At 34.0% G+C, this 13,158-nt stretch overlaps 1 protein-coding gene and 1 non-coding gene across 11 annotated transcripts in view; both read left to right on the forward strand.

The window, feature by feature from the left end:
* The window catches only part of DENND4A (DENN domain containing 4A), a 131,840-nt gene that overhangs the window by 83,362 nt on the left and 35,320 nt on the right, over positions 1–13,158 (forward strand). For 6 of the 10 annotated variants that reach the window (XM_009210426.3, XM_009210428.4, XM_009210429.4 and 3 more), the window contains 8 exons: positions 847–980; positions 4,062–4,197; positions 4,560–4,766; positions 5,174–5,302; positions 5,869–6,010; positions 6,390–6,521; positions 9,340–9,456; positions 10,226–10,357. In XM_009210426.3, the coding sequence (XP_009208690.2) occupies positions 847–980; positions 4,062–4,197; positions 4,560–4,766; positions 5,174–5,302; positions 5,869–6,010; positions 6,390–6,521; positions 9,340–9,456; positions 10,226–10,357 (1,129 nt within the window). The remainder of the gene's footprint in view (positions 1–846; positions 981–4,061; positions 4,198–4,559; positions 4,767–5,173; positions 5,303–5,868; positions 6,011–6,389; positions 6,522–9,339; positions 9,457–10,225; positions 10,358–13,158) is intronic. The other 4 variants (XM_009210430.3, XM_003901073.5, XM_009210433.3 and 1 more) reach the window with 2 other exon arrangements.
* LOC116276256 lies at positions 9,789–9,892 on the forward strand. Its single transcript, XR_004185680.1, has one exon. It is a non-coding gene; the product is annotated as a small nucleolar RNA U13 (small nucleolar RNA).

The raw sequence follows: 13,158 nt of genomic DNA on the forward strand, positions 1-13,158 counted from the left end.
ACTTCTACATATGCTGAAAGAGTTTAGGGAAAGTTGTTATATTTAGTATAAATTTTTAAAGTATATAGAATTCACTGTTCTTATCACACAGACACACATGTACGTGGATTTAAAAAATATTTCTTGATTACAGTCTCATGATTCAAATGCAAAACATTTGCATATAAAAAGGTATATTCAAATATAAAAAGGTATATATTCATCTGGGTCCTATTCCATCCTTGTCTACCCTATTCTTTTCCTCTTCCTCATATAGGTACTTTTCTTAGTAGCTTTCTAGTATTTCTTTATGTAAATATAAGCAAAAATGAAAGGCCGGGCACTGTGGCTCACGCCTGTAATCCCAGCACTTTGGGAGGCCGAGGCGGGCAAATCACAAGGTCAAGAGATCGAGACCATCCTGGCCAACATGGTGAAACCCCGCCTTTACTAAAAATACAAAAATTAGCTGGGCGTGGTGGCACACACCTCTAGTCCCAGCTCCTTGGGAGTCTGAGGCAGGAGAATCGCTTGAACAGGAAGGTGGAGGTTTCAGTGAGCTGAGATCGCACCACTGCATTCCAACCTGGTGATAGAGCAAAACTGTCTCAAATATATATATATATATGTGTGTGTGTGTGTGTGTATTTTCCTCGTTTCTTATTCAGAAAGTAATATACTATTTACAGTTTGCACTTTGCTATTTTCACTTAATTATTTTGGCACTCATAGAGAACTTGCTCACTCTTCTTTTTTAATGGCTGTTTAGTATCCATTGTGCAGATGGTTTATTTAACCACTTCCCTTTATGTGAACACTTGGCTAACCAATGTGGCTTTTTAATATATGTTTTTAAAACTCCTTTAGGTGGATATGGACAAGAGCGGTGAAGTGCGACTTATAGAACTGGATGAATCTTTCAAAAGTGAACATACTGTTTTTGTAACACCACCTGAGATCCCCCACCTACCCAATGGTGAAGAACCCCCTTTACAGTACAGGTATTCAAGAGGCAGAATGTTTGAGATTGAAAGAGAGAAGCAATCCACCATCTGTGACGTAGCTTTCTAAGGACTGTGGTATTTTCAAAAATCCAAACTTTACAGATCCCTAATTTTTAGGTGGTAAGCAAGCTTATCCCACATCCATTATTAAGCTTTGAGGTATAAAAAGAAAACATATATAATTTTGCATAATATAGACTTGGGAAGCTCTCTAATGATGTCTGCATAAGTATCTGTCCTTGTAAATGTTGATTACATTCAGTTAGACTCCCCACCTCAAATGCAGCACTTTTATTATAGAATTTTGATTTTTTTTTCATTAAAACTGGTTTCCTCACTTCCAATCCTTTTTCATCTCATACATACACTGATTAATATAACCTTGGTTTACAAAAAGATTAAATCTAATTTAGAGTCAATCTTTGTGGCCTTGATTTGTACAATATAATTTTTTAAGTTACTAATTTTTGTCATGAGTTTTAAGTCATGGAAATTCAGAATTATTGGAATTGGTCATTGTTAATTTAGGAAATGTGGTTAGACACTGTGCTAAGTATATAGACTTGAATGATACATTGTCTGTGCCTTCAAGTCTAGTGAAGAAGAGAGAAAAGTCCTGAGCACAGTAAAATAAGGGCTATGATAGAGGTGAATGCATTATTTAGTTTCTAATATACATTTATTTTTACTTAAAATTGTAATTTCTTTTAGAGTTTAAAAGATTTCTTAATTCTCCAATAATACTTTCTTACTTTGTTTAAATATTCTAAAACCATTTCACATCTATCACCCTTTAAATCATAGTTTGTTATTTTCATTGAAAAAGGATTTTTCAAGACATCTTTGTTTATGACTTGGATTAAATTCTTCTTTTTACAGATGAAAAAGTGATGTGATAGATGTTTATGAATGTTGATTAATAAGAGGCCACTTGATTTCTATTCTTTTCATCCAGTGATGATATTGTTCATATCACTTTTTAAATGTCTTCTGTCGAAGATATTTAAAATATTTCTCTTAATTTCTCTCTTCCTCTCTTTTTCTTTCTAAACAAGTTCTCATTTTTTAATCTCTTTTGTACTTTATGCTTATTTGTTTTTTCGTATGTGTCACTAATAGAGTTTTGTGTTTCTGTGGTTTGGTTTTAACTTTTTTAATTTAAATTTTACTTTTAGATTTAGTCCTTTAACGCTAAGAAAATTTGGCCAGGCACAGTGGCTCATGCCTGTAATCCCAGCACTTTGGGAGGCTGAGGTAGGCGGATCACTTGAGGTCAGGAGTTCAAGACTATCCTGGCCAACATGGTGAAAACCCTGTCTCTGCTAAAAATACAAAAATTAGCTAGGCGTGGTTGTAGGTGCCTGTAATCCAAGCTACTTGGGAGGCTGAGGCAGGAGAATTCCTTGAACCTGAGAGGTAGAGGCTGCAGTGAGCCAAGATCGTACCACTGCACTCCAACCTGGGTGACAGAACGAGACTTTGTCTCCAAAAAAACCGCATTATTTCAGCCTGTGCCACATAGCAATACCTTATCTCTACAAACGATTTTTAAAAAATAGCTGGGCATGGTGGTGTACACCTGTGGTCCTAGCTACTCAGGAGGCTGAGGTGGGAGGATCACATGAGCCTGGGAGGTTGAGACTGCAGTGAGCCATGATTGAGCTACTGCACTCCAGCCTGGGCGACAGAACAGACAAATCAAAAAATAAAATAAAAAGAAAATTACTTATCTGGAAACATTTCTGTTTTTTTAGAATCTGTCATTTTTTTTCTTCAGACTACTCATATAATTTTGGTGTAATCATAACCATAATTGGGAAAACACCGTAAATGTCCTTAATGATCACAAAGTCCTGCCTCATAAGAGATTACTCGTAAACTTACATTGTCTATGTAAAATAATGAGGCATTTGAAATAAGACACACAAAATGGTCTTATTATCTTATCATATACAATGAATTTTTTAAGGGACATGGTTTTCCTGGATTTCTTTGCTGTTTCCTACTCAACATTGAATCATTGCTAGTATTTTCTTATTCTATGGAATTCGACTATAGTAATGTATAAAAAATACTGTCTACCCTCATTTATTATAGTTAGATTTCTTCCTAATGGAAACTATTTATATGCCTTTAAGAAAATATTATATAGTATTCTTAAACAGGTTAAGTGTATTGCTCAGGAGGCAATTTTGGTTTCTTTCAGCATATCTTTTTCCTAACTGCTGCCTTTCACTTATTTACTTACTTATTAATGAAGTGTCACTATGTTGTTCAGGCTAGAGAGCAGTGGCTATTCACTGGCAGTACACTACAGCCTTGAATTCCTAGGCTCAGGCGTTCCTCCTGCCTTAGTTTCCTGAGTAACTGGGATTATAGGCACGCACTAACTGCACCCAGCCTAGCTGCTAGCTTTTAAATGTCCAGAGCATCTTGATCTAGCACCCTTATTAGGTTTACCTCCTAATAGAGCACCTATTCTAACCTTTTCTTCCTCTTATTTAACCTTCTCAGTTTTCTTTCTCATAAATGATGCCTTGAACCTACTAGCTAACCTGACAAACCAATTCATGAGAATGTGAGAGCAAGGTCTGGTTTGCTAATGTGCTAAACCTAAGGTTGTTATTTGCATCTTTCTAAGAAGGGAAGTTCAACAGTAAATATGTTAATCCAAAGCAATGACATTAATGATTGCCCTTTTTGAAAGAGTCCTAATTTGGTGGACCTTTTACCAACTGTCATATTATCTAATATGTTTGCTATGTATTAACAGGAGTACTAACTTTTAAAAGTTTGCTTAAGTTACCTTGGAGTTGGATGTCATGTTCATTTATGTTTTTCCCTTTTCCTCAAAAAATAACTTGAGCCTGGATTTGGCTATTACATTTCTAGTTATTATAGTAAGAAGAGCAACATTAGCATGAATATTTATTGAGTACATATCATAGCCTGACGAAGAAAGATAGTTAAATTCTAAGTGAAGAAGTTATTGGTTATAATTATATTAACCTGTAACCACTGTGATCATCTATGTGTGCTTGAGAACTGTTTTTCCTTTTTTTGTCTTTTCTAAAACAGCTATAATGGATTTCCAGTTCTTAGGAACAATTTATTTGAAAGACCTGAAGAATTTCTACAAGCAAAGAAGAACAAACTGCCTTCAAAATCAAGTAGTCCTAATAGCCCTTCGCCCATGTTCAGAAGAACAAAACAGGTACTTTATCGCATTCTTCATGTAATCAAATTTTAGAACAAGAAATAAATTGAATATTTATCCTCCTATAATATGCTTTATCACTTCTTATATAACTATTACTAGATTATTGTGTTCCCCAAAGCACTCTGAAGATACAGTAATCTGACTTCAAGAAATTAACTAGTTCTCTTGTTCTAGAAATTTATTTTATATGCTGTTTAATACAGGTGCAAACAGAAACTTGAAAACACTTTAATTACAGACATATTTTGTTATGGAAACATTATAAAAGCTTGTGACTTGTACTTGTTTAGCATTCAGTTAAATAAAGATGCCTAAGTGCATAAATTTATTAGTTAGATCTTTATATTTTTTTCCAGGAAATTAAATCAGCACATAAAATTGCAAAGAGGTACTCTTCCATCCCTCAGATGTGGTCTAGGTGTCTACTGCGCCACTGTTATGGACTGTGGTTTATTTGTCTCCCAGCTTATGTGAAAGTCTGTCATTCAAAAGTCAGGGCTCTGAAAACAGCATATGATGTGCTTAAAAAAATGCAGTCAAAGAAGATGGATCCACCTGATGAGGTAACAATTATTTTATTGTTATATATATTTTTTGAGACAGGGTCTCACTCTGTCACCCAGGCTGGAGTGCAGTGATAGTCACAGCTCACTGCAGTCTTAACCTCTTGGGCTCAAGATGCAATCCTCCCATTTTAACCTCCCAGATAGCTGTGACTACAGTCATGTGCCACCACGCCTGGCTAATTTTTAAATTTTTTTGTAGAGACAGAGTCTCACTATGTGGTCTAGGTTGGTCAGAAACTCCTGGGCTCAAGAGATTCACCTGCCTTGCCCTCCCAAAATGTTGGGATTATAGGCATGAGCCTCTGTGCCCTGCCACAATTATTGTTTAAAATGCATTATTTTGTTCTAGATTTGTGTACATGGTGACATCTGTGTGTCTGTACAATTTTGAACTTGTATTTCAGGTATGCTACCGCATTCTTATGCAACTCTGTGGACAATATGATCAGCCGGTGCTTGCAGTTCGAGTGCTTTTTGAAATGCGGAAAGCTGGTATTGACCCCAATGCCATTACTTATGGTTATTATAATAAGGTAAATACCTTGGTTTAACAGATAAAGAGTATTATTTTTGTCATTATGCAGTGTTAAATTTAATAGCAGAAATAATTTATGCAGGAGGTTATTTGGCATTTATTTTCAAGTATATAAAATACATTTTGTCAGTCAAGGAAGACTTTAGTTCTCTTTTATGTTATACAGTCTACTTTGATTTTTTCTTTCTTTGAAACAGGGTCTCACTCTGTCACCCAGGCTAGAGTGCAGTGGTGCAATCATGGTTCACTGTAGCCTTGACCTCCCATGCTCAGTTGATCTTCCCACCTGAGCCTCCTGAGTAGCTGGGAGTACAGGCATGTGCCACCATGCCTGGCTAATTTTCATATTTTTTGTAGAGGCGGGGTTTCACCTTGTTGCCCAGGCTGGTCTTGAATTCCTGGGCTCAAGTGATCCACCTGCCTCAGCCTCCCAAAGTGCTGGGATTACAGGCATGAGCTACCACGCCTGGCCTGCTTTGATATTCTTTAGCTTTATTCTGAAACCAATATATGTTCACTTATAAAAATTATTTTACTAATTATTTTATTTTGTTGAATGAATAGGCTGTTTTGGAAAGTACCTGGCCTTCAAGAAGTCGTAGTGGCTATTTTCTCTGGACAAAAGTAAGAAATGTTATTTTAGGAGTAACACAGTTCAAAAGAGCTTTAAAGAAACATGCACACTTATCACAAACAACTCTCTCAGGTAAGGGATGTGTGTTTTACTTGTTCTTCAAAATTAATTGACTAGCTACAGTTGACATTTTTAGAAATTTTAAACAGTTTTACAATATTGAATGTTTTAGTTTTTAGTTATTAAGCAAATTATATCACTCTTCCCATTTAGAAACCACCGGATTTCACTTCTGTTTAAATGTTTCAACTTCTGACCACCTTCGTGTGTGTTGTTTTCGTGTTCATTAATAACTCTCAATAGGTTTCTTTGTTATAGTTGTATTTTGCTAAGTATGTGGCACTTTTCATGTTCAGTATTACATTGGTGGATTATTAGCTTGAGCAACAAATTAATGTGTATATTTGGTACCTCTTTGAGTAGTAAAATGCTGTCAAATTGTGTTCTTAAGCAGATGGCAGTGACCTGGATGCTGTTAGTCATGGCAGCATGGATAGTGGTCATGGGACACACACTGTGGAGCAGGCACCTTTTAATATGGGTTTAATCAAAGTGTATGCTACTGATGATAGATCTAGTACAGGTTTGTGTATGCTTATGTATACATTTATTATAGTACATTTTTAAAACTAGATTGGGTAGCCTAAGTTTTTTTACATTTTCATTTTCAGTGATATGTTTAACTGTCACTTTTTAATTTTATATATTAAGTATTTGATTTGATATTAGATTTAATAACTATATGGAATTTTATTATTTGAATAGAAATAAAAGTTTTAAGAGAGGTTATAAATCACTTTATTCTACTATTTAATACATGATAATCCAGTTAATTCTGCGTAGACATAGATCTCTTTACCCTATCATTTTCTTATAATAAATTCTTTGAAATTATGAAAATGATATTAGAATTTTTGAAAAAAGAAGCATAGCTCTGTATCTAAGTTAATAGTATTATACCAACATCAGTTTCCTGGTTTTGACAATGTACTATGATTATGTAAGGTATTATCACTGGGGGAAGCTAGGTGAATAGTACCAAGGAACTCTCTGTACTGTAATTTTTTTTAACTTCTGAATCTTAAGTGATTTTAAAAGTTGTAATAAAAAATTTTAAATATATAAAAATATAGCATTCTAAGGCTGGGTGTGGTAGCTCACGCCTGTAATCCCAGCACCTTGAGAAGCCAAGGTGGGTGGTTCACTTGAGCCCAGGAGTTTGAGACTGTCTGGGCAACATAGCAAAACCCTGTCTCTACAAAAATACAAAAATTAGCTGGGCATGGTGTCCCGTGCCTGTGGTCCCAGCTACTAGGGAGACTGAGATAGGAGAATTGCTTGAACCCAGGAGGTTGAGGCTGCAGCAAGCCATGATCAAGCCACTGCACTCCAGCTTGGGTGACAGAGCAAGACCTTGTCTCAAAAAAAAAAAAAATTATATATATATATGAAATAATATATGTATAATACTATATATGTATGTGTAATAGTATATGTATAATGTGTGTATAATACATATACACATAATATATGTATATGTATTTATGTGTATACAGAATTGTATATTTTATGTATATATTTATATATGTGTATATAGAATTGTATACTTCAGTGCTAGAATTATAGCACCAAAGATGGCATTAACTTCAGAGAAGTATAAGATTTGTATATCAGCTGTTCTTAATTATTATTACAATTGACATGCAAAAATAAATTATTTACATAATTCTGTTCTTTTTATTACATTTCAAAAATTACACATGACTTTTGACTACAGATAAGAGCAAGCTCTTAAAGGACAGAAACTTTAAAAATTGAAGCATTACTAATAAAATATGAAGGCCCATATCTCTGCAAATGTCAATATTATTTTGGTCTGTCTTGCTTTATACCTACTTTTAAGTTTAATAAATGTAAGCTAATTTTGTTGAAATGTAATATTCATAGTTATTCTTCCTTGATTGGTTTTATTCCTTGATTATGCAGTGTGATTTTAATCAGTTATAATAGTTATCCTTTGGCATTATCTCTTACAAACGAAGAAATCTTATCTTTTAACTGTGGCTTTTAAAAAGGCTATCTTAAAATAGTGCAAAACCTAATAAAAGCATGAATTTTATCGAGATAATTCTCAGATTTTTCTATTTATAGTTTCTTTAGAAATGGACCTGAAGTTTGATTAGAAAAAATAAAAACTCAAAATTATAACAAAAATATTAAACTAAATATCTAGTGATATATAATATAATTTCTTTAGAGAGTGCTTTACAAGCTTGTAAACATTTTTCATATATAGTCTCATATAATAATAACAACCTTATGTTTTACAAATTTGGGAACTTCAAATCCAAACAAAAAGGTTACATTGTTACTTAAAATCACATGTCTCCTGAGATAAAGAACTAGGATTCAAAACCTTATCTTTTGAGACTAATCTGGTAAAAACAATTTTCTAAAAATGATGCAGAGTCTCTTTAGCAAAACAGTGTATTAGAAGTTTTTTTTATATTGATAGACCTTTTTCCTTTCTTTGAGACAGCATCTCACTGTGTTGCCCAGACTGGAGTGCAGGGGTGCGATCATAGTTTACTGCAGCCTTGAACTCCTGAGCTCAAGTGATCTTCCCACCTCAGCCTCCCAAGGAGCTGGGGTCTATAGGTGCATGCCACCATGCCTGGCTAAATTTTTTTTTTTTTTTTTTTAGTAGAGATGAGGTCCCACTGTGTTGTCCAGGCTGGTTTCAAACTCCTGGGCTCAAGTGATCTGCCTGCTTCAGCCTTCCAAAGTGCTGGGATTATAGGCATGAATCACTGCACCCAGCCCCTTTTGCTTTTCTTAACAATATCATTAACACTAGATTTTTATCTCATCCCCATATATTTGTACTTACATGCAGTTCAATGATTATTCAGCTAAAATTTTTTAAAAATTAATTTCCTATCAAATTTGAAGAAATCCAATTTTTTAGTAAAATCATTTAGACATTTAGTTCTAGTGACCTATGTGTGAATGTTCTGTTATAAATTCTTTGCAGATTTCTCCATTGCTTAGTTGAAACTCAAACTTTCAACTAGAAAGGTCATGGACTTGTATAAAGAATGTGTGGTTTGTCTGTGTCTTTTGGAGCTCATATAGTAGTGTGAATGTACATAGTTACTTTTGACTACAGTGTGGAACCAAGAGTAAATTATTTCGAGATCATCCCTTTCTTATATTAATAGAGATGATGGAAGGGATAGCTAACAATGCTTTAAGGGTAGCTGACAAAATAATGCTTTAAATTGGAAGTTGTCCAGAAAAAATTTATGAGAAAATCCAAACACTAGTATGTTGCTCCTAATTCCAGTTGCACTCACTAAAGAAGTTTGTGATAGAGTTTTGTTTCTTTTTGTTTTTACCAGGTGGCCAGTCTGATCTTGGATATAATTCATTATCTAAAGATGAAGTTAGAAGAGGGGATACATCTACCGAAGACATTCAAGAAGAAAAAGATAAAAAAGGCAGTGATTGTAGTTCCTGTAGGTATTGTTTAAGTTGATATTGTATAAAATTGTGAACTTATATTCATAGAAAATGCAGGTAATTTTATAAAAGTTCTGGTTTTACTTTCCATTTTTCCATCATAACTCTTTCTTGTCTCCCATTATGTGCCCCCTCAGCCACCACATACTCTCATACAAATGCTTTATGTATGAAGTATATAGTCTCAGTGGCAAAACACTTCCCAAGTCAAATACCATTAGAATGAATGCTATGTGACTCCCAAAATACATGTATTTAGTGGAAGTGTATATACATTTGTTGAAACAGTATTTCTTTTTTGAGATTTAACAATATTTGAAAGCTTGTGATCCTTTTGTAGTTCATGGGCATGATGATTGGGTAGTCAAGCATGTTTGTGAGATGTGCCACCCTTGAACCTTGTTACAACATCAGCACATTACCCATCTGACCTGAAGAAAGAAAAAAAAAGTTTGTTTAATGGATTGTGATTATATTTACCCCCTTCCCCACTCCACCAAAAGCACTCCTTTACAATAAATGAGGAAATATAAAGTTTATACATGGACCTCATGCATGATCAGTATTCAGTAGTTTGATCTACACTTCAAGGCCTCAAATAAGTGAAATCGCTTATTTGTGGTTGACAAACAGATATAGAGGTGTTCCGTATTTTCTTATCACCTGTTTTCGAGTAAAAATATGTAGAACTGAAAACTTCTCTTGATACCTCCTACAGTGTATGTAGATTTCATTTTATTAATATTTTTGTTTTCATCTTTCCAGTGTCAGAGAGTGAGAGTGCAAAAGGAAGTGCTGATTGCCTTCCTAAGCTCAGTTATCAGAATTCTTCCAGTATCGTTCGCCTCCCTGGTACAAGTAACAACAGTGCTGATAAAATATCAGGAGAAAGCATGGGTAAGTTGAATAGTACACTTGTGTTATGTGCAGAATAAATTGTATCTGTATGACTAGTGAATAATTATTTTTTTAATAGTCTTAATTCTCCAAGGTGATTTTTAAAAAAATTTTGTGCAGCCTCTCATGGTATAGCTTAGTAACTTGAGTTCTATATTTTATAACATGCTGTGTTCAAGCTTGTATTATACAAGGCATAGGGGCAAACCTCCAGCTTGTATACTCTTTTGAGTTTAGACTCTTGGTACTTTTTGGAAGGGGAAAGTGAGATCAGTAGAGGTGATGAGTCTGAGGGTACCATACAGCTAGTTAAGTTTCAGATGAAGCATATGGTTTATTAGTTTTCATATTATTCCTGTTTTTCCAGAGGCAAAAGGATAGTCCTTCAGATAGTTTAAGTAACAATACCCAATAATTTTTCTTTTCAGAGTCATCTTATATATTATTTTATATTTATTAATATAGAAATGCTTGTATCAAAGAGGATATTAGCACCACTTTAAAGATGAGAAAACTAAAGCATACTTCAGTGATTGGCAGGTCACATAAATTATCAGTAGTTAATAGAAAAGTCAGATTAGAAGTAGAATAATATTTGGCCTCAAAGTTTTTTTACCAGACCATTTTCAGGGGATTAAATAGACATAAGTAAGATTCAGAGTTTTTAGTGTTAGTAGTGTGATTACCTAATAAATTTTTTTGTGTTACCTTTCTTTTGCATGATGTTGTAATATAAAAAATATTGAAGAACATGTGCGATCTAGACTGAAATATCTCTGTTTTTAAATGGCCTTGCTGCAATGGTGTTTGGTTTTTTTTGCAACACAGTTAGATATGCCTCTAGCTCAGGGAAAGGCAAACTAAGGCCCGAGGACCAAATTTGCCCTGAAGCCTATTATTATACTAGCCTGCAAGCTAACCAAGCCACGATGGTTTTTATAGTTTTAAATTGTCAGAAAATAAGACTAATATTTAGTACACATGAAAATTTTACGAAATTCAGACATCAGTTTTCATAAATAAAGTTGTGGGAACACAGGCATGCTCATTCATTTACATATTATCTGTGGCTGTTTTTGCATTGCAACAGCAGAGTTCAGTAGTTGTGACCGACACCACGTGGCCTGCGAAGACTACAATATTCACTCTTTAGCCCTTTATAGAAAAAGTTTGTGGAACCCTACTCTATCTATCAGACAAACAAAAGAAAGTTAGATCACCTATAACTCTTTTTTTGTATTTCTTTGTTAGATAATTATTATAACATAAACATTGAAAAATTTTCATCAGTGTCATAGAGTTGTTTCACAACCATTTAGTCCTTTGTAACTAATTTTCTAATTATAACTCTTAACTTGTGTTTGATCTTTATTTTATTGTTCTTTCATTGCTGTCTGTTCATGCTTGCCCTCCTCTTAGGATCTGTGTTTAATTTTTTTATTTAAATATGATTGTAAACCATCCTTTGATCTTCACATTTTGTCAGAATAATAAGCATCTGGCTAATCATCTGGCTTTCAGTTACCCTATATGCTGAACAAGTGAATTTTATAAAAGTCTAGAGTAAATTTCTTTGGTGTGAAGTAAAGTTATTAGTTTATCCTTGATGCTTTTGGCTTGAAAACTCTCATCTGTTAAGTACTGTGGGTTTATTACTGCTGCCAAAGACCATACGTGGGATATATAGGAATACTTACTATATACTTGTACATACTAGGATTTAAAGCATTTTTCGGGTTTATTTATGTTTTGCAGTACAATATATGAATATTTTATTTATATATAATATAAATATATATTTATTAATATATTTTAATAATATATAAATTAATATATTTATATATTTAATAATATATATAAATAAAATATATTTTATATATTTTATTTGTGTTTGTGTGTTTGTGTGTATATATATATACATATACAGGAGTAGAATTAACAAAGATATGTTTTAATGTTTGATTGGATTAAATCAAACATTGAAATCATCACCCTGTCTTGATTTTTTTTTTTTTTTTTTTTTTTTGAGACGGTGTCTCACTCTGTTGCCCAGGTTAGAGTGCAGTGGCACGATCTTGGCTCACTGCAACCTCTGCCTCCCGGGTTCAAGCGATTCTCATGTCTCAGCCTCCCTGGTAGATGGGATTACAGGTGCGCACCACTGTGCCTGGCTAATTTTTGTATTTTTAGTAGAGACGAGGTTTCACCATGTTGGCCAAGCTGGTCTCAAATTCCCAACCTCAGGCAGTCCACGTGCCTCGGCCTCCCAAAGTGTTGGGATTACAGGCGTGAGCTTCTGCTCCTGCCCTCATGATCATCTTGAGAATTTAATGTTTTGATATAAATACATATTGAATTACTGAGTGTCCAACCTCAGAGAAGTTTAATTCTGAGATGTTTCTCAAGCCTAATTCTGGTTTTAGTGTGCCTTTACTTTTGATCCTTAACTACCCATAATATAATACATTAATATTATAATATAATGTATTATATTCCAGGTTGGTTTGTTGGCTGCAGTTACTGCCTAATAGACAGTATTCATTCAGTAAATGTTCTTTTAGATTCTACTGTATTTCAGGTGCTACTGGGGGTATATTATAATAAGAAACAAAAAATAAACATGGATCCTGCCTTCATGGAGAAAGCAGGTAGAAGGGATGGGAAGACATTGATCAAGTAAATGCAAAAGTATTCTTAGATTAAATACAATGAAAAAGGACAGTAGGTTGCTATGAGAACATATAATAGATATGTCTTGGGTTTGGGGTTGTTAGTCACGGAAGACTTCCTTCAGCATATCA

Source organism: Papio anubis, chromosome 7, assembly GCF_008728515.1.
Source record: "Papio anubis isolate 15944 chromosome 7, Panubis1.0, whole genome shotgun sequence".
NCBI lineage: Eukaryota > Metazoa > Chordata > Mammalia > Primates > Cercopithecidae > Papio > Papio anubis.